The sequence below is a fragment of the Acomys minous genome (assembly GCF_964271855.1).
Source record: "Acomys minous genome assembly, chromosome: 2".
In the NCBI taxonomy this organism is placed as follows: Eukaryota; Metazoa; Chordata; class Mammalia; order Rodentia; family Muridae; genus Acomys; species Acomys minous.
The window spans coordinates 53,998,367-54,025,327 of record NC_140484.1 but is presented as its reverse complement, the minus strand read 5'-3'; the positions used below and the strand labels follow the sequence as shown (position 1 = coordinate 54,025,327).

The 26,961-nt window shown below is 54.7% G+C and overlaps 1 protein-coding gene across 3 annotated transcripts in view; it reads right to left on the bottom strand.

Annotated features, from left to right (window-relative positions):
- TPCN2 (two pore segment channel 2) overlaps positions 1 to 24,645 on the bottom strand; it is a 30,633-nt gene extending 5,988 nt beyond the window's left edge. The window contains exons 1-17 of one of the 3 annotated variants that reach the window (XM_084773126.1): positions 24,505 to 24,645; positions 20,868 to 20,932; positions 19,942 to 20,018; positions 19,392 to 19,569; positions 17,824 to 17,940; positions 14,478 to 14,584; positions 13,719 to 13,794; positions 11,154 to 11,253; positions 10,343 to 10,408; positions 9,501 to 9,565; positions 8,641 to 8,741; positions 8,107 to 8,188; positions 7,920 to 8,006; positions 3,356 to 3,475; positions 3,142 to 3,201; positions 2,213 to 2,341; positions 1,392 to 1,441 (exon numbers count right to left, since the gene is read on the bottom strand). In XM_084773126.1, the coding sequence (XP_084629252.1) occupies positions 1,392 to 1,441; positions 2,213 to 2,341; positions 3,142 to 3,201; positions 3,356 to 3,475; positions 7,920 to 8,006; positions 8,107 to 8,188; positions 8,641 to 8,741; positions 9,501 to 9,565; positions 10,343 to 10,408; positions 11,154 to 11,253; positions 13,719 to 13,794; positions 14,478 to 14,584; positions 17,824 to 17,940; positions 19,392 to 19,569; positions 19,942 to 20,018; positions 20,868 to 20,932; positions 24,505 to 24,565 (1,541 nt within the window). In that variant the 5' untranslated portion in view covers positions 24,566 to 24,645. Of the gene's footprint in view, positions 1 to 1,391; positions 1,442 to 2,212; positions 2,342 to 3,141; positions 3,202 to 3,355; positions 3,476 to 7,919; positions 8,007 to 8,106; positions 8,189 to 8,640; positions 8,742 to 9,500; positions 9,566 to 10,342; positions 10,409 to 11,153; positions 11,254 to 13,718; positions 13,795 to 14,477; positions 14,585 to 17,823; positions 17,941 to 19,391; positions 19,570 to 19,941; positions 20,019 to 20,867; positions 20,933 to 24,313; positions 24,430 to 24,504 lie in introns of those variants that run through there. The other 2 variants (XM_084773127.1, XM_084773128.1) reach the window with 2 other exon arrangements.
- Positions 24,646 to 26,961: the final 2,316 nt, after the last annotated feature.

The following is a 26,961-nucleotide window of genomic DNA, read 5'->3' as shown; positions in this document are numbered from 1 at the left end:
CAGCCACAGCCACACTTCTCAGCACAGCCACAGGCACAGTCACAGCCACACTTCTCAGCACAGCCACAGCCACACACATCCCACAGCCACAGCCATAGCCACAGCCACAGCCATGGCCACATCTCCCAGAACAGCCCCATAGCATGAAGGCAGAGATGATATTCACTGCCCAGCTCCAGACCTGCCAAGCTCAGTTCCTGAAGAACTAATAGGAATCTTGTCCTAACTCCAACCTACTCCCTGCTTTTGGCCCTATCCCATCACTGACCCTGCCCCATCTGGGCCTATGATTCTTGACCCTGTCTCCTGACCTCATCCCCTATCCCATGATCTAGCCCTGTCCCCGGGCCCTGTGGCTGCCACTGCACTCCAGCATCCCTGTGGCTTCTCTGTATCCTCATCCCTAGCTAAACATAAGCCACTCTAACCCCAAATGCCACTTCCACAGTTCCCAAAATGATGGGACCAAGCTTGGGAAGGGCTTGACTCACATCAGAAACAAGAGCACTGCTCCCGCATGGCTCCTGCCTGGCACAGAGGTGGAATGTCCCTGCCCATCTCCCAGCCATGCCAGCAGGCACCGCAGAGGCATTTCTGCAGGTCAATCAATGCTGGACCCTCCCAGCCCTCTGAAGCCTCTCCCAACTGTGTCACTGTCTAAGACAAGGCAGGGCAGGGCTCTGAAGTGGACATAAGTGGCCCTGGGCCTGTGCTAGACAAGTCTTGGCTCACAGGAGTCTCTCACAGCAACCTAATTTGTCATCCTGGTACAGGCAGCCTCACCAAGAAAGGCACTGGCACAAGCCTAGCACCCTCTGGCTATGCTGGGGTCCTGGGGCTGTATCCAGGAATCTCTCCATATAGTAAGATAGGGGGCCATTGGGCTTAACTCCTGCCCTAACACCTCAGTAAGCCAGAGCCCCAGAGACACCATTTTACAAAAAGGAAATGGACACCCAAGCACAAGGGTAGAGTCATAGCCACATGCTGGGCAGGCACTAGCAAGGGGATCTTTCCCCACACTCCAGCAGAGGGACCCAATCTCATCTGTGTCCCCAGGTCCCCCAGACCTGAGTTGGGCCTCATGTCCCACTGCAGCAATGATGGGGGAGAGGGAACACGGCCACTTGTTAGAATACCGTACAGGGAACACAACACTGCCACCAAGCCACCGCAATGGGGACTGCCTGAAGGAGGAATGGTGTCCATTTCTGCATGTCCCCCCCATACTGGGCAGACTCAGGCCACAGCCCACAGTCCAACAACCCTACTAGTAGAGTGAGCCATGCCAGTAGCCAGGGACCCCATGTGGTACTGGAAATCTGTCACCTGGGTGCAGTGAGAGAGGTCACTGTTCAGGTGGCATCCCCAGGTTCTCTGCAATCACATACCATCCTGAGTGCGGCAATCGGTATACAGCCAGAGTAGAAATCTCCAAAACCTGAACCACAGAGAGAGGGGCCATCACCCAGCAGGGCCAGCCCAGGCGGCACCTCCAGCAGGGCCAGCCCAGGCAGCTTACAACAGAATCCCGAGACTTAAGTCCATCACTTGGGCATGCAATGGAACTCAGAGCTCAGGCCTGGCCCCATACACCCAGATGTTAGACATCTGCCAGGCAGAATCCTTGGGCTTTAGGAATTACGACTGGGAAAACCACTGAGCCAGGCCTTTCTGAGCCAGGCCTCTGGTCCATCCCTGAACAAAGGCTTGGCTCAAGCAACATTATGCATATTCCTAAAGGCCCACTAGCTCTCAAAATGTCACTTGAGTTCACTACTGTGACACCCATACCACATGTGAGCCCCATACTCCAAGAAAGTGGGGACTCCCAAGGGCACCCAGGGTAGCTGAGACCCCTGGCACAAACCTGTCCATGCCAAGGTTGCACTGTGAACCAGTGGCACTGGAGGGCTGTACCAGGAGCTGCGTTAGCTACTGAGATAGCTCTGAGTCCTGCTGGACCTCCCTCAGGATGAAAAGTGGCAGTCTAGCCCCTGCAGCAATCATCTACAATGGGGACCAAGTTCCTGCATCCCATCATGCACTTCACCTCAGGAAGTGCCCCTCGAGCCAGGAGCCCCACTTACTCCTGGGTAGTCCTCTATCCAATTTATCTAGACTACACTATATAGCCACAGGACCCAGGCAGAGCTGCCAGCCAGGCTCGCAGAGCTGCCAGGAGAGGCGCCCCAGCTTGTGTGGACTTTACCAGCAGGATAATGGTGAGGGAGCCATCAAACACGTTGCTGTGATATGACAGGTAGCCCCGCAGGCCCAGGGCGAACACCTTGAGTAGCAGCTCTGCCAGGTAGTACAAGACGAAGACGTAGTCAAGGATCTGGAGGGGAAGAAGAGCCCAGGTCCAGCCTCACTTACTGCACCTCCAGAGCTGGCCCTAGGACTCCAAGGCCCATGGCCAAGGTGTCCCATGTCCCCTCACCCCCACCCCACCCTCCTCTGCTGCCCTTCTGTGGCCCCACCTCCTGTGCTTAGGGCATCACTGGCATTTCTGCTTCTTGTTCTGTCCTAGCTCTGAGTACCACACAGACCCCAGGGATGCACATCTGGACCTGACCTAGGCCTCCCCAGCCAACAGGCAATGAAAGAGCACACCCTGGACAGGCCCTTCCCAGGGGAGACTGAACTTACAGAAGCTTATCCCCAAAAGGACAGAGGGCTTGCGGGGGTGGGGTGGGGGGGAGCCCAACACAAAGATGGCCTCTCCCAGGTAGGAAACACAAGGAGCTCTTCCTTTAAAGGGGGTCATGTGGATGCACACACATGCGCATGCACACGCACACGCGCACACACACACACACACACACACACACACACACACACACACACACGAGACAGAGCATGAGGAGGCTCACTCCCAGGTGTGCGCTGTTCTGTTCATTGTGAGCCATCAGACAACTCCGCTAAGGCACTAAGCAGGGGCCCTTGGTTGTCGCTCTGTCAACACCAACCACTTTTTGCTCATATACCCAGAGCCTCCCCAACCCCTCCCCCAGCCCCTCCAACCCATGAGGGATCACTGCTCTGGACCCAGCCACACTGCCTCCACCCTGCCACTCCTCACTGCTCAGCCCCTTGGAAGAGCTGACAGCGTCACAGGCTAGTGGCCCCTGAGCTCACCCCCAGGACAAAGTCATCACGCTCCCCTGGCATCAGGTCTGAGTCCAGCACCAGGAACACCTGCAAGCCAGAGTAAAGGACAGCTTACCAGGGTGGCCAGCCACAGTGTGGGGGTTAATAGGGATGGCTGGCTGCAGGACACATCTTCAACTAAGCTGGAAGGAGGGGTCCAGGAGGGGCCTCCCACAGTACCACAAGGTGAGCCCCCACTCACACAAATAGACAAGAGGTTTCCCAGAGCGATGAGGCTCCCCAGGTAGTCGAAGTAGTGGTGGCTGAAGAGGAACTGGGCGCTCTGCAGAAACGGGGACTGGTACTGGGGCTTCGGCAGGTGCTGCGAAGGGAACCACACTCTCAGAGGCATGGTGAGGCAGGTGACCTGCCTCTTGCTCTGGGATGACATATTTCTGCCTCACCTCCTGTCCTGCTTTAGCTAGTAATCCCAAAGGCAGAGATAAGTTTAATCACCACGACCTTTACGGCATACAGCTGGAGTGGTCTAAATGTCTGCCGACCTGTATGTAAACCATGTCATATTGGCCATTTGAAATGTATGCTGGAGGGGCTGGAAAGATGGCTCTCAGTGGTTACGAGGACAGGTCCTTTTTCCAGAGGACCCAGGTTCAATTCCCAGTATACACACAGTCTATAACACAACTATAACTCCAGTCCCAGGCAATACAACAACTTGGGCCTCTACGGGCACCTGGAACATATGTGGTACACAGAAGAAATACCCATACAATAAAATAAAAAGTAAATCTTGGTGTGGAGAGATGGCTCATCAGTTAAGTGAGCTTGCTGTTCTTCCAAAGGACCCATATTTAATTCCCAGAACCCACATGGCACCTCACAAATTGTTCCAGGGAATCTGACGCTGTCTTCTGGCCTCTGCAGGTCCTGCATACACATGGTGCATAGACATACATGCAGGCTAAACACTTAATACACATTTAAAAACAAATTAAGGGGCTGGAGAGATGGCTCAGCAGAGGGCCTGAGTTCAGTTCCCAGCATCCACATCTGACAGGATGGGTCACAACCATTGGTAACCAGAGCTCAGAGAGATCTGATGTCACAGATGCACACATGCACTAATTAAAATAAATCTTAAACTGGGCGTGGTGGTGCACACCTTTAATCCCAGCACCCAGGAGACAGAGGCAGTCGGATTGCTGTAAATTCAAGGCCAGCCTGGTCTACAAAGCGAGTCCAGAACAGCTAAGGCTACCCAGAGAAACCCTGTCTCGAAAAACCAAATAAATAAATAAATCTTAAAAAATTTTAGCCGAGTGGTAGTTGTACATGCCTTTAATCCTAGCACTCAGGAGGCATAGGCAGGTGGATGTCTATGAGTTCGAGGCCAGCCTGGTCTACAGAATGATTCCAGGATAGCCAGGGCTACACACAAAGAAACCCTGACTCAAAATTTTAAAACAAAATAAGTTTTCCCTAGCATTTGGTGCTAGGACAACACTAGTAACAAACTCTGGTGCACTGTGGCCAGCCAGAATGGACAGCCTCACAAGACCCAGCATTTTCTGAGGTTTGCAGTGTCCTTTGACACCTCCTCCACGTGTACAAAGACCGTGTGAGATGCTGGTCCCTGCTGCCCCAGGGGTTGGAGTTATCACCACAGGTAACTGTAAGTTTCTATGCTGAAACCGAACCACTGACTTCTTCAATCACTGGTAAAGGCCACACTTCAGGGGGCAGCTCTGACCATGGTCAAGGCCACCAGAGAGGGGCAGGGAAGAGAGTTCAGGATCCCCAACCTCAGGAACTTCATGTCAGGTACAGAGAGATGCCTACAGGCTGCATGGGGCAGTGTCACATGGAACATGTCAGAACACTATGCTGAACAGAGTCACTTCTGCGGGGAGGGAGGTCCTCAGCAAGCAGTCGCTACTTCTCTGATTCACCGTTAACACCTGTCCACTGTGAATACAGTTCCTGTCAGCATCCGGCCATGTGGTCCTCCTGGCCCCCTAGAACTGCAGCCTGACTTGCTGACACGTGAATTAGTGTGCAGGAGCTGCCTGCCCAGAGACTCCTAAGTGCTCCACACACCCTGGCCTCCGCTGCAGGTAGTGTGGCCCCTGCAGCACCCAGTACAGTTGCTCTTGCTTGCCAATGGCCTACAGACCAGCAGTGGCTCAGGAAGACCAGAGGTCTGGGCCACCTTTTCTACGCAAGTGTGAGGCACATTTCTCCACAGAGACCCAAGTCCGGCTGGGGAAGGTCCCCTTCTAAAGTCACCCTTGCCGGAGCTCTTCTTGCTCTACAGCAAGTCTTCCTCACACCTGACACTTCCTCATTTCCACTTCCTCTGTGGCTTCTGTCTGACTGGAAACACACTAACACCTTGGCCCAGAGAGGCTCAGCATCTCCATCATGTTCAGACTTAACTGAACATAGCCGCACAAGGCTGTGCAGCAGAGAACTGAGCCAATCAGGCTCCACGTGACACAGGCTGCCTCTGGGAGGGCATGGATGGGGAGTTTTCCACTCTTCTTTCACATCTACCATGGTGACCACGCTCGAGGAAGCACATTTTGAAAGCACCTCTTCTGGACACACCGGCGCACGCTCAGCCCCTGCTGACAGGTGAGCAGAGCGTGTTCCAGTCTACACCAGGGCACCTCTCTGAAGGGGCTGATCCAAAACCACAGCCTGGCCCTGATGTGAGCAACCTCCATGCAGCTGATCCTCAGGGATAAATTATGGTCCTCACTGTGCTCAGTTTTGGAGGGAAAAGTAACGTAACGCCAGGGCAAGGAGCTGCACCTCCCAAAACATCCAGATTCCAACATGTACCTCAAGACCCAGTCCTAGGCTTCAGATCTTGGACCTCCAGAGAGTACATACCCCACAGAGCAGGTAAGCAACTGGGGAAACCAAGCACGGCCATGCCACACCTCCAATCTCAGCACCCACAAGCAAACACAGTGAGCTTCTGTGAGTCTGAGGCCAGCCAGGGCTACGAAGTGAGTTCAAGGACAGCTATGGCTACATAGGGGAGACCCTGTCTCAAAAAATCCACAAAATAGCTGAGAAAGGAGACCAGATGGGGGATATAACTCAAGGGCTAGGCTATCCCCAGCCCAAGCCTGCTCTACTGGGCCTCAGATGCAGTTCATGTGTCTTTCCTCTACAGCACCACCAGGGTAGAAAGAACCTCCTCCTAGCTTCTGGGAGAAAGTACAGTCAAGTTTGGCAGCTACTTTGCTCCCCAGAGGGGCAGCCCGGCAGGCAAGACCAAGAAACAGAACCTTGGTGGAGCCTGATCTCTTGCCCGGGTCTGACTGTGCCTGGAAAAGGACTGAGCAACAACAAACCTAGGCCATGTGGCCTCCAAGAGCAGCTTCCTGAGGCAGTAGACCTCCTACCCAGGCTGGGAAGCACCATCTGGAACACAGCCTCCCAGGCTCCAGTCCTGTGAGGCCATCACTGTAGCCTGCAGCCAATGGCAACTGCTGCACATGCCCCAAGTCAGGGGGACCCTCTGACACCTCAGTGCCCACCTGGTCCAAGCAGAGGTCTGATGGCAGAATAAATACAGTGCTTCCAGCTGACACTACCATTAGACTCCTGTGCAGAAGCGACACCCCCAAGGAAAACAGCAACAAATACAAGCTTCCAGAAGGCCTGGGGAGGCCTAAGAAAGACATGATTTGGGTTTTTGTTTTGTTTTTTTTTGTTTGTCTTTGGGTGGTTTTTTGTTTTTTGTTTTTTTCAAAGATAGGGTTTCTCTGTGTAGCCTTGGCTGTCCTGGACTAACTTTGTAGACCAGGCTGGCCTCGAATTCACAGCGATCCATCTGCCTCTGCCTCCCGAGTACTGGGATTAAAGTTGTGTGCCACCACTGCCCAGCGAAAGACATGATTTTTTAAGACAACCACCTCTGATGGGGAACTGAGGCCACAGAAGCAGACAATCTTCCCAGAGCAGCTAACAGGCTATGATGCATTTGTATGATGCCTTTCCAGAGGTGACTGTGTAAAAGTGGGGTCCTGGCATGAGTCTTATTCCATATGCCTTTGTCCTTGTAAGAAGATCTTTGCATGACCACATGCAGACACAGGGAAGAGTCACCATCGGCCAGCCACAGGGAGAGGCCTTGGGAAGGGCTGGGCCTGGGATGTCTCCACCTCAGGCGTATAGCTTCTGGAACATGATACATGAAACACTGAATGTCAGGCTGAACAGCCGGGTCACATAGCAGTGGAACTGTCAAGGCTTTAAGCAGCCTGGACAAATCCAATCCCACCTCAGCCTGTCCCGCTTGGGACTTCGCTTGGTCCTCTTAGGCCTGGCTGGCAGCAACAGCAGTCTCTCTCCCTGCCTGGGATACCTGAGCTCTGCCTGGTCAGGCTGCTGGTTCCAGAAGCCCACACTGGACCATGCAGGCATTCTTGTACTCTGGCTGGGGCTGCAGTGGAAGGCAAGACCCCCCAGGGGACTGTCCACTGGCGTCCAGAACTAGCGGCAAGGACCTTGGGGAAGGCAGCCTTAGACCTCCCAGGGGAGGTCAAGGGAGCTGGAGACAGAAACGCTGTAGAATGTTCCTGTGTGTCAGGCTCGCCCAGGTCATGCCCTCCTCCCCCCACCCCCCACAATAGTAAATGTCTCCAGGCAACAAATTCACTCCAAATTGCCAAATGATCCCTAATCCCAGGGGTTGGGGGGGGGGGGTTCCTGGCAGTGGTCATTAGACACCCCCTTGGCCCTGGTGACCCCAGGCTCGGGAGGTGGCAGCACAGGCCGGGCCTACTTACCTCTTTGATCACGGCTTTGTCAACCTCATCGAAGAGTGTCTGGAACTCATCAGCCAGTATGGGGCGGCCTTCATAAGAGAACACCTTCTGTAGAAGGAAGGCCAGGTCGGCCGCCAGCGGGCAGGGGATGACCCGGCCCCTCCCGACCCTGGGCAGGAACTGAGGCAGCCCCAGGGAGAGCAGCAACCTGCATGATGGCTTGTTTGTGGATCTTGCACAGCTGGGTTTTCTGAAGCACTCGCAGGAAGTTCTCGGGATTTATCCCAACTCTGTGGCAGAGAAACCTCGCCCTAGTGAGCATGGGCAAAGCCAGCTCCTCTAGCCTGAACCCGCCTATGAATCCACCCCGCAGCATGGAAAAGGAGCCTCTGTGAGCTTCAGGCGTGGAGTGACCTGCAAGTGCCCTACAGGCCCCATCTAAGATCCACTGGGGACTCTGCTGCCACTGAGCACTCAAGCCCAGAACCTTCTCAGTGGCACACCAGAGCTGTCTGCCCACCTGCCAGTGTGGACGCCTGCCTTTGACACAAGTGGGCTATTGGGCAAGAGTAAACAAGACAGCGGAAACACTGAAGGGCTTGGCAGTTTACACAGCTCCAAATGGAATATCCAGTCTGGCGCCAGCCAGCAGGAACAGCTCGGGAAACCCCTAATGAGCACTCGGCTCCCCTTCTCAGAAGCAAAAGCCCATACTGTCCTGGAAGAGGACCCTGACACTCACGCCTCAGGGGTGGCTCCAGCCAGGCCTGCCCTGGAGGCCAGGACTTCATAGGCTGCTCGGACCCCCAGCCGCCGCCGGAACAGCGAGGTCTGTAGAGATTTCTGTAAAGAAGATAGTTCTGAACACCCAGCTCTGGCAGTTCCCACACATGTCTCTATCCCTGCCCACTCAAGTCCTGGGGAGAGGGCTAACAGGGAGCCTGGGGAGCCTCCAAGAGAGGCTGTAAAGCATCCCCTCACTCTTTAGGCATCAGAGGACAGTCCTCAATGAAGGGAGCCAGGGAAGGCAAGGCAGGGATGGCTGCCAACTGTGGCTTGCTATGAAGCCTCTAAGGCAGTGGTTTTTTAACCTTCCTAATGATGCGACCCTTTAATACAGTTCCTCATGTTGTGGTGACTCAACCATAGAATTATTTTTATCAATACTTCATAACTGTGATTTTGGTACTGCTATAAATTTTAATATAAGTATTTGGTGTGCAGGATATTTGATATATGAGCCCTGTGAAAGGGTCACCCGTCACCCTCAAGGGGTCACAACCCACAGGCTGAAAACCACTGCTCTAAGGTCTGAATTTCTTCTCTGTGCATTTAAGGGGACAGGTCAGACACACGAGGAGTTGCAGTTTCTGGGTGTTCTCCTCTTGTGTGTGGGAGGCCAAAGAAGCAAACCCGGGGTATCCACGACAACACTCATGCTACTGAAATGACCCATAGAAGTGACGGTGCAGCTGAGCTGGTCCGTAGGAGGTCGCAACCCAGGTTCCTTATCCCACTAGGATCAGCTGACTCAGGGCCCACTTTGCCTGGCCTCTGAGGACAGCTCTGGCCACAGCCCAGAAGGGGCATGGGGTGGCTCACCATCAGGTAGCCCCGGAACTGATTGTAGATGATGGCCGTCAACAGGTTCATCAGAAACAAGCTTCCTGGGGAAGGAGAAGAACAAACCGAAACAAAAAAGCTGACCAGAGGTCAGTGGGGCAGAGCCTGGAGCAGCTAGTGACAAAACCATCCCCAGGCTCAAAGGTCTCAGCCAGCCTAGGCACAGTGGCCGGGAGCACAGGATGACCAGCCACAGCCATGGTCACAGAGTTCCCTTCTGCCGCATAGCAGGGGACACACACAACCTCCAGACTCCTGCATCGCTGTCCATCAATGGGGCAAAGCCAAGCATGCCCAGCCATGGGTCAGAGGGCAGACAGGGCCACCGAGAGTCACATACCACCAGAGGGAGAGTGGGCAGGGCATGCTAGTGGGGTAGGGACACACACAGGTACAGGATGGGGAACTGAGGTGAGGCTATTGGGGTGGCATAGGCTGAGGTGAGAGTGAGTCTGAGGTAATCTGAGGGGCTACGCCTGGGAGAAGGTACAGGGCGATGAGCTCAGGTGAAGCCACACAGGGAGCACGTGAGGTGAAGTGACAGGGTGGGGAGCAGCGGGTGAGGCCACAGGTGGACAAGCTGCGATGAAGCCGTAAGTTGGGGACAGGCTGAGGTGAAATTATAGGACAGGGACACACTGAGAGGCTGGGTGAGGAACTGAAGTAAAACGTAAGGTCAAGTCACGGAGAGCACTGCAGGGGAAGTTACAACAGGTTGAAGACAGACTGAGGCAGAGTTACAGGAGTTAGAAAGTTTGCAGCCACTCCCGAGCACGGGGATCCTGTCACACCCGGGTGAGCACACGCCCAGTGCCACTTACCTATCAAGGTGAAGATTATGAAGAAGAGAGCATAGGCCCGGTTCTGGGTGTACGCTGGGATCATCACTGAGACAAAGGAAGAATCCGAGATGAAACACACTGAACGCCCGGCTCCATGTCCATCCTGACCCCTCCTCATCTGCTTTCACAGGGCAGCTGAGAACTTCCTGTTCCAACAACTCCAGTCTCAAACACTCACCACCTGGCATAGCAGCTCAGCCCTTCACTGATGGGCCTCCCTGGGACCACAACCCAAGCCACCCTGCTCTCTCCATGGTGACTGGCTTGGGGGTCAGGCTGCCCAGCACCTTCTGGGATGGGACTCCCAGGCTGCCCTTAGGGAGAAGACCTGAGACCGGGAAAACTGACACTAGCCACAGTGGCCAGGCCCCAGCAGAGCCCAGGCTTGCAGCCTTCCCATCCCGGCGCAGCCCACACGGGAGAAGCTGGAAGACCTGGCAGCACCCAACCATGGCCAGCTACGACCAGGCACGCACCTCACAGCAGGCCTGGGCAGCATAAGAAAGTGTGGCTAGGCCCCAAAGAGGCCGCCATAGGAACCACTGACCAGCGCCACGTCACTACATACCACCAGGCACTTTCAGATAAAGGGCACCAAGAAAGAAAAGATTGGAATGGACCAAGCATGTAAAGGGGGTGAGAGGAGAGGGAGGGAGGGGGATCCCACTACCGTATCCCCATGTTAATGAAAAGGGCTCACACACTCAGACCAAACTCCACACCTCAGCATCCCAATGCCCCACCCCAGGCCAGGTTCACTGCTCCTCCCAGCCCCACGTTCCACACGCACCATCAGGGTTGTTGGAAGTAGTCAACAGCACGAGGAGTGAGGTCAGTGCCTCAGGAAGGTTCCGGAAGTAGGCCAGCCTCTCCTTGTCCTGTGCTTCATCCTGAGAGCAGATGAGGCAATCACCTGGACCTCTGTCCCCAAGATGAAGTCTCAGTCAGACAGACAATGCTGCTTCCACTCAGACCCACAGCCAGGACTATACTCAGGGTATAAGGGGTGGGGTCTGCACCCCTGACCTGCATCTGCCCATTACTTCCCAGCAGGCTCTGCACTGCTCACCTTCAAGACAGGTCAGAACTCAGGGCTTGTGGGCTCCAACCACAATGGCCTATAAAGAAGCCCAGTGAAAAGCCTGAGCCAGCCTGGCTGAGCGCAGCAGCCTGGCAGCCAAGGAACTGCATGAAGGACCAGCCAGCTTCCTTGGGAGCTGACCATCAGGCACTGTGCACAACGAGGAAGAGCCACGGGTCGGGACGGGGAAGAGACTCAGAGTGCAAAGTGTGGCCTCAAGGAGGCTGCCACAGGGATGTGGGATCCCCGGGAGAGATCTCACTGCTGCCCACTGAAGCAGAGGCCCTTGGTCACTCATGGCATGCCCGTGGCCTTAGCTACACACCTGTGCCTTATTACAGCAGTCAGCTGGGACAGCCGGCGGGCCTGTGCTCCCACCCTGTCCTCTCCGCAGAGACCTGACATGGAGGGCAGCAAATATGGATAGTGTGTCTGCCTCAAAGTAACCTTCGCTCCAGACTCCTGAAGTCAGCAATGTCCCAGGGGCCACCCTGTGCCTACCAAGCTGCAGACTCCAGCCAGAAAAGGAGTGGCTATGTAAACGGCAGGGCAGGGGACACATAGGTAGTAGCAGACCGCAATGCACACAGAACCAACTTTGTCCCAAACCAACTCCAAAGCCAAGTGCCTCTTGCCCGCAGCCCAGCAAGTGGCCATCAGCTGCAGCCTCCCCCTCTGCACAGGATCCAGGACAAGCATCAACTCCAGGACTTACTAGTCTCATCTACAAAACAGCACTGTCACTCAGCTGCCTCATATGTCGTCTGAGGATGACAGATGCCACAAATGACTAAGGGTTGGGGACATGAATGTCACAAAAACTAACAAGGTTGAAAAACATGCTGGGCATGGGCGAGGCAGGTTGCTGCTATAGAAGGACCAGGTAGCCCCACCTGGGCTTGGGACAGGAGAGCAAACTCCTCCAAAGACATCTCTCAGTTAAAGGGCCCCCGAGGCCAAGCCGTCTCTCAAGGACATGCCCCAGGGATGGCAGTACTAGAGGACTGAAACCAACCCTCCAGAACCTGAATCAATCCTGTAACCCACTGATGTGAGCTCGGGGAAGGTTTCATGTTGGCCGAGGAAGGTTCTAGAACCTGCATCAGTTTACAGACAAGGATGTGATGAGAGGCCTCCAGGGCAGGGGCCCCCTGGCCTGGCCCATTTTCTGGCAACTCTCTTGCAGCAAGCAACCCCACAAGCTCTATAGGCTCTTCTGAGCCATGGGCCTGTGGCAGCAGAGGGAGCCCTGGGTTGCCACCCAGCCCACCGCCAACACACGGTCACAGCCCTGACCACACAGGCTGTGAGGTAGGATGACAGCACTGCTGCTGGGGGCCACATGCCTCAAATTCAAGCACCATGTGGTGAGTAGGGTGTGGGGTCCAGCTACAGACAATGCCTACAGAAGGGGCCCAGACACAGTCAGGTGTTGCATCCTCAGCTGGCACGAGCATGGCGACACTGGGACAGGCCACGTGGCCAAGCAGCAGGCTCTCAGCCCATCCCCAGGTCAGGCCGGTAAGGTTAGAGATGGCCAAGGACAAGGGACTCAGCATGGCTCAGTCCTCACAGACTCCCAACTACAAGAGAAGGCAGGGAATGAGATGCTTGTCAAGATCGCCGGCAGGAAGTCATGCTCAATTGCACAACCCTCATCCTGCACAGCCTGGTTCCCCATCATGAGGCAGAAGCCCAGTCTGTAGGAGGATCCTTCCAGTAGCTCTCCTGGGGAGAGTCCCACACACTCATCTATGGCCACTTCCGGCCCCCACGCTGCTTGCCTCAGCCAGGCTCTGATTAAGAGTAGTGACCATAGTCATGGGGCCATCACACAGAGGTCTCCAGGGTGTGGCAGGCAGTCCAGCCCCTACCCCTAAGCCCCATGGGCAAGCATACCAAAGCCTCAACTGCAGCTGGGCAGGGCAGGGGAAGGGCCAGAGTCAAAGGCCAGGAACTCAGCCAAGGATTGCTAGGGCCTGGAACAAGAGCCAGGAAGGGCAGCCCTGGCTGAGGAATGGTCAGCCTGGAGAGGGACCTTCAAGTCACCCCCAGTGAAGACCCTGTGATACAGAGACATGGAGGAAGTAGCCAACACAGTGGACACGGGTGGACGAAGGCGCTGGCAATGAAAACACTGGCCATGTGGAAGACGGGCCCTGGGCTGGAGATGGGTCACGACCCACTTCCTGGTCTATCACCCTCGGCCACCCAGGCTACTTCAGAGCAGGCAGCCTCTGCAGGACAAGGGCCTACAGCCATGGCCACACTTACCTTCTCGCCGATGGTGAAGAGCAGCATCCCGATTATGGTGAAGAGACAGAGGTGGATGGTCAGCAGCAGCCCGACGCTGGGGGAAGGGACGGTGCTCAGCAGGGCACAGCATGGGCCACACAGCCACAGAGGCAGGACACCATCCTGCCATGGCCTCCGGCGTGGGCACAGTGTCTCCTCCTCTCCTGAATATTTTCATCCCTGGGGCAAGGACCTGAAGCCAGACCTACCCTGCTGGCTCCTCTATTTGTGGTGGGACACAACCCCAAGGGCATGCCAGGGACCAGGGCACTGAGGACAGAGGTCACTTCTATCTTTTTGGGTCAGGTAGGCAGGGAGTCATCCAGGTGGCCTACCAGGAAAGGGACTGGAGGCAGAGGGAGAGCATGGGGACATTTTTACTAGGAGTAGCCAAGAGGGCTAGGAGGGGTCTGGGGAGGTGAAGGCATCAAGGCGATAGGGCTTGCATAGCTCCACACAGTGTTAACAGGAAGCTGAACTGAAGATGCAGGTGCAGACAGCCAATGAGAGCCCAGGGACAAGAAATGAGGCAACTGCTGAACTCAGCAATTTGGGGTAGTAGGTATAGGTCTGTAGTGTCTGAACAGATCGGCCAGGACCCCAAACACTGCCCACTGACCCCTGCAGGATGCTGGGCTGGGAGCCTCCACAGGGCCGGCTCAACCATTACCCACACAGAAACAGGCCTATACTCTGGTTCCTCCGGCCAAGCTTGCAGCTTCTGGCCCCACTGCTCACCTGGCCATTTCTGGCAGCGACCACCGTATGCACTTCAGAGTCTTCTTCATCATGGAGGAATTCTGCAGCAGGAAGAAGGGCCGGAGCAACCGGCGCACCCGCAGGGACTGGAAGACAAGAAACCATTCACTGGGCCAGGACCAGCCACACCTTCCTCCCAGGGATCCCGGAGCCTGGAGAAGGGAGTAGTCCCTGACCGCTCCAGCCACCCTGAGCCTGCTGGTCATGGCGCTGACAGCTCACAGCCTTCCTCATACCTTAGCTTGATGCCTCCCAGCCCCCTACTCGCTGTCTCAGGCCCCTCTCCATCACAGCACCTGTCACATTGGAATTATCTTCCTAGCACCTGGTACAAGAGCCCACTGGCACCACGACATGACAAGCCCCCAAGGGACCCTCCTGATGGCTTGTTGGTCCTCCTAGACAGAAAGACCCTAGAACCTGGAACGCACTTGAGAGGGCACCAGGAACCCACAACAAGCAGATATAACTGCTCGGGGCTGGCTCTGCCCCAACCCCAGATGCCCTGCCTGGCTTTCATGACTCAGAGGTCAGTCCTCAGCTCCCCAGACCAATACATACCACCCACAATGGCAACCTAGAACCCCAGGCTTCTCCAGCCCTCCATGAATGTGGACGGCCTCCTGTCCTACTGGGAAACAGCTACTGATGGTCTTGCTAGCTGCTTGGGCCCAGCAATGAATGCCATAGACTAATGATGAGAGAAAGCGACCACATGACCATCTCCTAGGCTGGCCACATACCACAGTGAAACTCACAGCCTAGATCCCACGGGGGGGGGGGGGCAGGGGGGGAGGGGGCGGGAGAGGGGTAGATCGCAAGCTCCAGGGCCTGGCAGACCTTGTGTTACCCAACCCACCCATCACAAGGACTTTACTGGGTAGAAACCAAACCTGGTCTGGCAAAGCATGCCAGGTGCCTGGTCCTCTCCATCAGCCACCCAGCACCTCAAGAGATGCTTCAAGAGGGTCCTACGGGATGCAGAGGTTCTGAGTGACACAGCCACCTAACCAGAGATGGACCTTGTGTGACATGACAGTCATAGGTGGAAAAGCCCCTCAGAAAGATGGCAGGCAGAGGTCTTGCTAACTGGACATGATCCGTGAGAGCAGAGAGTGTTGTAGAAAGAGCTGGAGGATTGGGGGGAAGGGGGCTGGAAGATGGACATGGACAAGTCCCTCTGAACAGGCACAGAGTGCTCGGGGCTCAGGCCCTACAGGTGTTCAACCAGCATATCACCTCAGCAGGTCCGACCAGTGCCCTGAGCCTCTGACCTCAGCTACACATGACATGGCCACCAGGACAGACCTCTACCTGGAGCAAATGACACACCACTCTACAGAAGCAGAGCCCAGCACAAGTCCCTACATGGCCCCTCATGACAGATAGCACTGTGGCCTTCCCCATGTGGGACACTAACCTATCCCTGGACAGACAGCTCTGTGAGGCATGCTCTGTCCTCTTGGACCATGGTATCTCTTCCAAGCACCACCGTCCTAAGGCTCGGAAATGCCTCCGTGAGCAGTTCCCATGACCTCAGCGTGACACATGCAGGTCAGAGGATCCCTCGGGCAATGAGGCCGCCAGATCTGAAGCCTGCAGGAAGGGTTCAGAGTTTCTTAAGGGCTCAGGCTCAGCCAGACATGAAGCTGGGGGTTAGTGACCACATTTCTATGGCTCCTCTTACCGCGCTGGGCCCTGTTAGTCTGGAAGTTCCCACTTCCAAAGGCAGAAGCCACCGAGAACACACGCTGGTCCAACCAAGTAGGAGCCTAACTTGTCCAAAGGGTGAATACCCAACTCCAGAGGACAGGACAGGCCACTTAAGGAGGTCCCAAGTCCTCCAGGGAAAACCCCAACTGTGGGGCTGGGAAGTGACACAGCTGTAGAGCATTTGACCCGTTTGCACAAGCTCAGCAGGCCCTGGCAAGGGATGACATAACACTCCAGGTATTAAAAAACACACAAACAAACAAACAAAAACAGACAAAACTAAAGGACCCACCTCTAGATTGTCTCAGTGACAAGCCTGGCCAGCTAACAAGCTTTGAGACACAGGGACAGCAGAAAGCTGCAGCGGGACATTATAAAGACTACGTAGGTGCCCAGGGCTGCTCTGTGCCCATGAGTCCCGGCCCTGGCTCATCCACTGGGTGGACTCTGTTTTAAGCATCCCAAGGAGCCCTATCTCCTCCTCTTTCTCCCTCTTGGGACCTCAGAAGGTCCAGGTGGTGGCTGGCTGAGAGACCTAGGGGAAGCACCAGTGAGAAATGGCGGCTCTAGGGTCATCTCCCTCCTGTTCCGGGAAGGCATAGGCACCTCTTCCTCAATCAGAAGAGAAGGTGAGCCAGTCGGTGGTGGCGCACACCTCTAATCCCAGCACTTGGGAAGCAGAGTTCAAGACCAGCCTGGTCTATAGAGTGAGTTCAAGGACAGCCAGAGCTACACAGAGAAATCTTGTCTCAAAAAACCAAAAACCAAAAACCAAAAAGAAAAAAGAAAAAGAAGAAGGAGGAGGAGGAGGAGGAAGAGGAGCTGCACCTTATGAGGCAGGGCAAAATACAGACCTGGGTAGACATGAGGGGTAGACGGTGTCAAATAGCTGTGAAATTGTGCCTCCATGCCCCGTCAGCCTCTTGTGGGGGTACAGGGGCCGCAACCCACCACCCCATTTGTCTTTTCCCCAGCAGCCCCCTGTAGGGCCTGGGGGAGGCTGCTGGGAAAGTGATCCATGGCCAGTGGTGAAAGACAAGCTTCTCTCCTTCCTGACACTGTCCTTGCTAGGCAGGACCCACCCAAAGGGCAGAGGACAAGCCAGCTCTGCAGCCCCTCCCCCGGGGTCCCAAGTGTTGTTTCCCATCACCCCTGTAGGTTCCACTCCCACTGATGCACCCACCTTCCCCGCACACTCTAACAGATCCATGACGGCCAAACCAACCTGCCCTAGCCTTGCTGCCCCATCACCACCTCCCAGGGTTCTGGCTGCTTCTAAAGAAGCATGGCACTGTGGTCAGAGCCGACAGAAGAGGCTTGCTTGGTGCTGAGTTCAAACAGCTCTGGATGTGAAACGATTGGCACAACGGTGCCCTGGGATGCTGCGTCCACGTCCTCTCACAGGTGGGACACCACAGGGGAAGACTTGGCCCTGGAGCCACAGCCCTTTTCCAGCTATGGGAGCAGGGTCTCCCATGGGGGCGCGGGGGAACCAAAGCCCTCCGAGATATGGACAGCACTGGGCAGATGGATGCTTGGTCGCAGGGCTCAGCTGCCCCTGCATGTCACACCCACAGTACCACCTCCGTCTCAGAACTGACACACCACCTACCTCCTCACAAGCGAGGCTCAGCGAAACAATCCAGTCCACCATGGACACCACCAGCACCAGAAAGTAGGCCAGAAGCCACAGGTTCTGCTGCAACTTAGTCTGCCCCACCAGGTAGCCCTGCAGGAGATGGGAAAGGTGAACAGCACACCAGGCAGCCATGGGCCTGCAGCTAGGCAGATGGAGGGCATCAGTACACACAAGAGGATGTGGACGACAGAGTGGGGAGTTCCAACAGTCCAGTCTCTGTGCATGGAGCAGAGTGTTGAGCAGGGGTCAGGAAGCATGCATTACTGCCCAAGGCCACTCATGACTCACTATGCAACCGCTCTGGTCTGGTTCCTCACTGCCTTTGTCTATCTAAGCCACCAACGCATGCAGAGTGAGCAAGAGGACATTCCAAAAGACAGGAGGACGAATAGGGCATGCATTGGGTGAGCTTGACAGCCACTCCAGGAAGTCTATCCATGAGGTGGGGTCCCGCCCATCCTGCCTTCTCAGTGTCCCAATATCATGCCTGCCTCTAGAGGTCTATGGATTAAAAATCTTTGGTCTCTTTCACCTTGAGAACTTACACATGCACCAGCCATTTAGACCAGTGAATACCAGTTCTTAACAGTTGAAACCCAGGGCTACCCACTGCATCGTGGGCAAAGATAGAAGGAATGAGAAACTACTGAGCCCACTGATGAGAGAGAAGGAGGGGGTGGGGAGAACTAGTATTCAGTTATACTCCTCAGCCCACACACCCATTCAGCCACTCAGGACTACAGGACAGAGGACAGACAAAAGTGCCATCCAACAGAGAGGTCATAGGAAGCTAGGGGAATCCAGGGTCCAGGCCAAAGGCTGGCAAGGCTGACGTCCACAATAGGGAGTCCACAAGCTGCACTGGGAGAGTCACGTCCATTGCCAGAAGGATGTAGGCACATAGAGAGCCCAGTCAGACACACAGCAGTCCTGTGTGGGTGAGACACACCACCCACACCACATCTAACTCCTCTACACTTGAGGGATAGCAAGGTGAGCTAAGGAGAGACCCCTACACACACATCCTCCTGCAGCTAAGGCCTCCTCTCACGAAGACTAGACTGTCAACAGCCCCCAGGCACCTCAACACCAAGGGAACAGTCCACACCCAGCCTCCACTCAGCCTCGAAAGAAGAGCTGCTGCCTTTTCTCCAAGGCCTAGATGTGTGCAAGAGCCCAGGCCTGGATCCGCAAGATGGCTCAGTGAGTAACAGGGCTTACTTCTAAGTCTGAAGATCTAAGCCTGATCCCCAGAACCCACAGGGGAAATGGACGGAAATGACTCCTACATGTTGTCCTTTGGCCTCCTTATATGAGCGCATATACACATGTGCATGTGTACACACACATGCACACATGCACACACACAAATAGACGGAAACAAACTAAGACAGCACGCGCGCGCACACACACACACACACACACACATCAGGCTTTTGTTCAAAGTGCCAAAGCTCACCAGCAACCACACAATGAAAGCTTAGGGCATGTGGACAACACCAGGAGCCCAGTGGGGAGGGCCTGCGTACCACCCACCTCACCTTTACAGAGAGGTCAACCAGGAAGACCAGCATGCAGAGCGCCTCGATTGTCTCGGTCAGGCCACAGGGTGGCTGCCAGGGCTGGGAGCGGTAGCGCACATCCGCAGTTCTCGTGAACGAAGATGGGACCTCCACAAAAGCCAAGGCCAGGATCAAGAAAATGGTGAAGTCCAGCACTCTAGGAAGGAGACAGTCCGTGGGCAAGGGAATGCTGCCTGTTGGGTCAGGAAGCCAACCAGCAGGTTCACTAGGGTCTAGGGAGTGGAAGGCAGGAGCTAGCATCTCCTGGCTGTGGCTACTATGCTTGGCCAAGTTACACAGCCTTGCCCAGGACTCAGTGGCTAGGCTGACCCAGCATTCTGAGGAGGAAGCCTTTCCCAGCAGTAGCTTTCTGGCCACAGCTAGTTCCTCCCTGGAGGAGGGACCAAGAGTCATCTCTGTGCCCAGGAGAATTGGGAGCATGCTTAGCCCAAGACAGTGCCTACACTGTCTTGACCCAACCCCACCAAGCAGGCCTGCGCAGGTGGGTCCCACTGGGGTGCAATCTCACCGTTGGCACACCTTCGAGTAATACCAGCGGTAAAGCCACAATGAGCCAGCATCCATGCGGTGATAGATGGAGCGGTACTGGAAACAAAAGGCATATGAGCATGAGATAACTCCTCCCCCAACGCTAAGCCATGCACAGAGCGAAATGAACAGAGCCATGCAATGCAATGCAATGCAATGCAATGCAATACAATACAATACATCAAAGTGAGTAGGTCCCTGATCCAGTGCTGCACACAGATGGGCTTTAGCATGGTCCCCAAGTGCTACACTCAGAGAAGTCTGAGTTGGGTCTCTCCAGCATCTCACACACAGGCATGGATGGTTTCTCCGTTGCTGTACACACGGCACAGCACACACAGGGTTCTTGAGTGGGATCCCCTCAGTGCCACACACATACGGGTATGGGAGGGGTCCCCTTAGTGCCCTATATGTACATGCCCTAACTGTACCCTCATAGCACACATGGCCCAATGCAGAGCTCCAATCTCCCCAGAGGCAGGCCCTATCCAGGTGTGCTATAGGAAGCCAGTCTGTGTCAGCAGAGAAACAAAACAGTTCCTCACTGAGCCTCAGGATTAGACCAAGACAGGTGGCAGACCCTGCCCAATGGACAGAGCTCCCTTGGTGCGGGCTAAGGCTGCGCCCTCTGCCTATGTGCCAGGCTTTCTTCTCCTCCGTGTAAGATCAGCTCCACTCTCCAGTACAACTGTATCTACCCTAGAGATGTCCCCTGGGCCTGGACTTAGCTAAGTCAATGACACCATGATTCCAACACTAAAGAGATGGCCTCCTTGAGAGGACAAGAGGAGAGCTGGTTTCAAGTACCTGCCATTGTGTCTATCCTAAATGAAGGCACCCGCCCCAGGACAATAAGGAACAAAGGGACAGGGCAGACTCCCAGTGAGCAGAGCAGCCACCACACACCTTTATGGCATCTTCAATGAAGACCACAGCCTGGTCTATGCTGAGTTCCTCACTGGCTGCGGTACCTGCGGATAGAGGGAGCGAGCAGGTAAGCAGATGGTGCAGAACAGCCTTGCCTCTACAGGATGAGCACATGGCGGGGAGGAAGCCAGGGGATGCTGTCTGCAGCCAGAGGCCCTCCACTCCGAAGCGGGTGCCTGCCCAGGCCAGAGTCCCAACCAGGTGGGGCATGTGGCAATAGGTGGAGGGCACCAGGCGCAGGGTAGAGCCAGCTCTACCTCATGACCAGCCATGTCCAGGGCACAGCATGCACAAGGACACAGAGGCAGCAGCAGCAACCTGCAGAACCCTGGCAGCATACTCAGGTCTCAGAGCCCGACCCCATCCAGCAACATGGAAACTGCTGGTATGGTCACCCTTGTGAAGTGGGTGCCAGTGGCTACCTACTTGGCTTCTGAGCGGATGCCATGAGGAAAACGTGGTGCAGGAGCTCCTGGTGCTCAAGAGCAAGGGGCTGCTGTCACCACTCTGCTGGCCCATGCCACCTCCACCTCCCGCTCAGCCAGCATCCTCCACTGTGAGAGGCGGTAACCTCTATCCAATGAACACAAGATTTCACACCAACGCGAGGAACTACAGCTAGAACCAAAGGCTTCGCTCTCACCCTTCAGCCAATCGCTCCCCTTCCCCCATCCTGAGGACCAGGCAGTTCCCAAATAAAGCCCCAAGCAGAGGAACTAGGGGACATGCAACCCCAACAGTTCATATCGTGCTTGGAAACAAGGTGGAAAACCCACCTTATCTCAGTTTTCAGTTCTGGTTTTTATAAAATCTGGCCCTGTGGGAGCCACAGGAACCATGGCCTGCTGGGAACACAGCGGTTATAGCAAGAAGCCCTGAGGCCAGTGCACAACCATGGCCAGAGCCCGGAGGCCCACACAGGGTGCCCTCTGGCCCTGAAGAGCCACCCTGCTCCAGTTCTTGAGGCTCCTGTCTAGGGTCACAGAGCAGAGGCAGTATACCCCCAAAGGATGACCAGAGATGTACCTCACTCCTGGCTCTGCCCTGGCCATGCTACAACGCCTCAGCCACCAGGGCCTCAGTTTCCTCACATGTATATATAAGGCTTATTCTAAAGACACCCAAGTGTTCCTCAGAGAGGCCCTGAGGGTTGTGGGTGCTGGCACTCCCCAAGGTTTCCTGAGATGGCTATGAACAAGCAGCCATACCGCTGTGTTCTCATCACGGCAGAACCAAAAACCAACAGGCCCAGTGAGAACGGCAGATGAGGTCAGCCTGGGAGGGCCTGGAAGCTTGCCGTGCCTTAGAGAGGGCCGACCGGGCCTGGAGCCGTGAACTGCCAAAGCTCCTTAGACAAGAAGCTAGCCAAGGCTCAGGACTGGCTCTCGGGGCTCATGTCCACCCAGACAAGCCCTCATAGGTGTGGGTCAGCACCCTGGGGTGCTTTGTAACGCCCAGGGTCTCTTTCATCAAGCTTCCTGGCTGCTGGTGTGTAAGATTCTGGGCCTTGCCACCTGAGCTCACTCAGACATCAGGTGCCTGAAGAAGGCCCTCCCGCTCACACTTCAGCACCCTCCTCACTCCGCAGTAGCCAGAGGGAGCTTAGCACAACCTCTGGGAAGGGTTTCTGGGGGTCCCAGATGCTCGGGGTCGACACCTGGCTCATTCTGCGCATCCGCTCCCTCTCCTGCCGCCTCACCGTCCTCTCCCAGCTGCGTCCCAGCTGCGTCACACATTCTGAACGTGACCCTGCCGAGGCCTGGTTCTCCAACTTTGAGGGTCCAGAGCCTCCACCAGGGCTAGTCACCCTGCCCTGACCTCATCACTCCAGGTGGCGGTCACCTGTTCATACCTAATTAACCACAACCATCAGGGCCAGGGGACTTCTGCTGAGCACACAGGGTCAGAATGAGGCAAAGTGAGGGACAGTAAATAACAGGGGCTCAGACACTGTGTCCCCCACGATACCATGAACAGGTCTCCCTACCCTCTCCTCCCTGGTAGCCAGGTTTAGACTTGCGTTGTCTTACTCTAGCCTCTCAACAACCTTATTCTAGATCCCTGCCCAGCATGCTGTGTGACCCTGGCTGGGCAAGCTCCTTACCTTTCTGTGAAAGTTCCTCCCCAGCCCTTCCCAGCAGGCCCCGCAGGTGCGGGCCCTCAGCTTTGCAGTTTAGCCTACAAAGCCCATAAGCACTGTCATTGTGTTCCACACCAGCCAGGACCCAGATAAAACCACTCTGTGCAACCTTCAGCAGGGGCCAGTCAGGTGGGCCTGGTTTAGCAGGACACAATTGCAGGGACACCTGGATGGGGGGGATCGGGGGGGGGGGGGGAGGCCTGTAGCAACAGCAGCCAAACCCAGAGCCTGACCTGGGAGTGGGAAGGCCTTCCTCAGGCACACCCCCAGGATGCTGGTGTGGAGACTGATGCATTCCTGGGGACAGCCCAGTCCAGGAGATGCAAACACAGAGAGTGTTGTCTGGGTTCTCAATAGCCGTAGCCAAAGCCACAGTGTTTAGACAAAGAGCCCCCAGAGTCTCCGGTAAGAAACTGCCTGGCATTCCCCAGAGAGTCTCGTGTGAGACACTGGCCAGCCTTGAGTTTTGCCTCAACAGAGAAGACTGAACCTGTCACTTGTCCACTCTGCAGGGCACTGCTATCTGGGACATCTGTCAGAACCCACACATCAGTCTCCACAGACTCTCTCCTTTGGATCCTCAAAATGCGTCCCCACCACCACCACTCTGTTAGCAACCCCTTTGGCTGAGACTCGAGCTAAGTAACCTGCCAAAGTCCCACATCCAGCAACTGGTAGCCCCAGAATGTTCCCCAGATGCCCCCAACACAAAGCACAATCCCCTGAACCTTACGCCCTGACTGTCAAGGAGCCTCAACGCTCAGGACACAGGGAGAGGGGATGGACATGTGGTCACCTCAGCCTCTTGCTTCCTCATCTCCTATTAGGGACCTCTTGGACATCAGTAGAAAGACACGTGCTATGGGTGGACAGGGAACACCCAGCCTGCTCCCAAACCCAAGAGAGGGGGAAGTCCAGAAAGGGACGTTGAAGTGGCCAGGCTGGCACACACAGGGCAGAACTGGCAGTGACCACACCAGAAGGCAGGGCTGTGACCTTAAGTAGGTCAGAGGTGAGGAATGCTATCTCCGCCTCAGTTTCCTCATCTGGGAAATGAGACCATGATCCTTCTGCCTCTCAGCCAGCAGTCTTCTGGAGATGGCTAGAAAGCTGACTCCATCCTCCTCGGCTTCAGCAATGTCCCCAAACAAGGAAGTGAAGAGAAAGAAAAGAAAGGGTAAGCAGAGGCCCTTACAGATAGGAAGCCACCCTCGCCTCGGGCTCCAGCCCTCAGCAGCCAGAGCAGTACTCCAAAGTCACTCCCAGAGGATGTTCAGCCACTTACTGCCTGCGGGGACCATGGGTTGGAGAACGCTTCTCTAAGGCTGTTTCCCCATGAGGAAACCCCAGCACTTGTGAGGCGGAGGCAAGGGAATCTGGAGTTCAAGGCCAGACTGGCTGCTTGAAACACTGTCTCAAAAAGTTAGGCGCAAAAAAAGAAAAGTAAAGTAAAAATGAAAGTGTCATCTGACTCACCAGAGCAGGCCTGGCCACCTCCTCGGTCCCGGCCCAAAAGGGGCTGTGCTTCGGCCGCCATCCCACCCCAACACTGGACAAACTGGGCCCCTGGAGCTAAAGCCTGGCGTTCTGAAGAAGGAGCGACCGTTCTGTGATGGCTCCAAGCGACAACCAATGAGAACAGAGAGATCGTGCAGGAAGGCGGAAGCAACAAGCCCCGCCTCCAATGGGCGGGGCTCAGCGTCTTTCCAACTGGGAGGGGCAGAGGGGGTGGGAAGCTGGGCTCGAGGAAGTGTTCTAACCAATGCAAATTACTACTATATCCTTCCAGCCTTAGGAATGTCAAATTCCAGGGCCTGGACCCGGGAGTCTCTAGTGATTTTGTTTGTTTGTTTATCTCTAGGACCTTATAACACTCCAAGCAAGCTCTCTACTCCTAGGTACACCCTGAGCCCAGAAGTGTTTAAGCAAGCATTTTGCCTGACTCTGACACAGGTGAGTATTGTGTACACAAGGCCATCCATCCCCCACAAAAATGGAACTTGAGGTTCTCTTCTGAAATCAAGAAAACTAAATATGATTAAGGATAAAATTTAAAAACATGAAACTGGGCATGTTGCTGAACACTCTAGGAACCCCAGTACTTCCAGCAGCAGAGGCAGAAGGATTGACACCAGTTGCAGAACAGCCTGCTAGTTCCAGGAGTCGGGGGAGGGGAAAGGGAGGGGGAGAAGAGAGACAGACAGAGAGAGACGGCTATTTATCTATTGCCTGTCAGTCTTGGAGGTCAGAAGTCCAAAGACAGGACTATCTCTTGGGGCCTAGGAAGGCTGAAACCAAAGTATGGCCACTCTGCTAGGATCTTTTTATTTTTTTCTTTGTCATCTGCTACTACTACTACTACTACTGTGTTATGTCTGTGATGTGTGTATGGTGTACGTGTGTGTATGTGTGTGTGGTGTATGTGTATGTATGTATGTGTGTGGTGTACGTGTGTGGTATATGTGTGTGGTGTGTGTGTGTGGTATGTGTGTGTGTGGATGTGGTATATGTGTGTGTGTATGTGTGTATGTATGTGTGTATGTGTGTGTGTCGGTGTATGTATGTACAAGTGCAGGCATGCTCATACATACCACATCACACATGTGGAGGTCAGAGAACAGCTTTCAGGAGTCAGTTCTTCCCTTCCACTGTGGGTTCCAGGGGCTGAACTCAGGTCGTCAGGCTTGCGTGCAAGCGCCTTTCACCACAGAACCCTGCCTGAAGCCGCACTGTGGGATATTCGTCGGAGGCTGAGAAAAATCCACTTTGGACTCATGCAGGAGACAAGCTGAGTTCATTTCCTCGAAGCTTAAACTAGGATTCATGCTCGCTTTCTGGATGTATGCACATGATTTTTCTAACCATCTAATTTAACATAAGCAAGGTCACAAGGAGTGAACGTCTCGTGTAGTCCAGGGTAGTGAGCTGGCTCCGCAGGTGAGGGTGCTTGCCACCAAGCCTGACTCCCAGAACCCAAATCCTACATAGAGGAAGGAGAGAACCAACTCCTGAGAATTATCTTCTGACCTCTTCTCTCTCGCACACAGGGGCACACGCGTACACAGAATAAATAAATCTAATACAGTCTTAGAGAGCAGTGTTTTGCGGGGCTGGAGAGATGTTTCGGTGGCTAAGAGCACTGTTCTTTCAGAGGACCTGGGATCCAAGCACTCAGCTATCTGTGTGCTATTTGTGACCCCAGTTCCAAAGGATCCAACAACCCTCTTCTGAACTCTGAGGGAACCAGGCACGTAATGCACACACATGCAGACAAAACTCTCAGACACAGAAAATAAAATAAAAGTTTACAGATGAATCTTTCCATAGATAGGACAGATCAGTGGACCAATCAATGGAGAAAAAAAAAATCATCAAGAGGCTGGGTCTGTAGCTCTGTAGTAGAGCATTTGCCCAGCATGAATAACCCTCTGGGTTTGAAACCAGTGTATCACACACACACACACACACACACACACACACAGAGAGAGAGAGAGAGAGAGAGAGAGAGAGAGAGAGAGAGAGAGAGAGAGAGAGAAGAGACAGCTCTACCTCACTCGAACTCATTAGAATACATGGATAGAAAACAGATGCAAATTACTTCCAAAGAGCCTGGTCAGTCAGCAGATATCAGATGATGCAGTTCTAGACGTTTGCACAGTAGGGACAGATCCTGAGCAGTTCTGTCCTCCTGAGGACCTGACCATTTCTATGTGTGACTGGACTAACTCTGCTATGTCCTAGGTCACAGCACAAGTGGACAGTGTTAGCTAATGGATAGACCAGGGACTGGTTTACTCTCTGGATGCCCAAGTCAAGCCAAGTCAATTCTGACACCGTTTATCTGTAGCTAGTGTAGACTCCACAAATTAAGCCTCAGTCACAGAAGACTGTCCTACTTCACATGCTAAGAGCAAGCCTTGGGGCCCCTTGGAC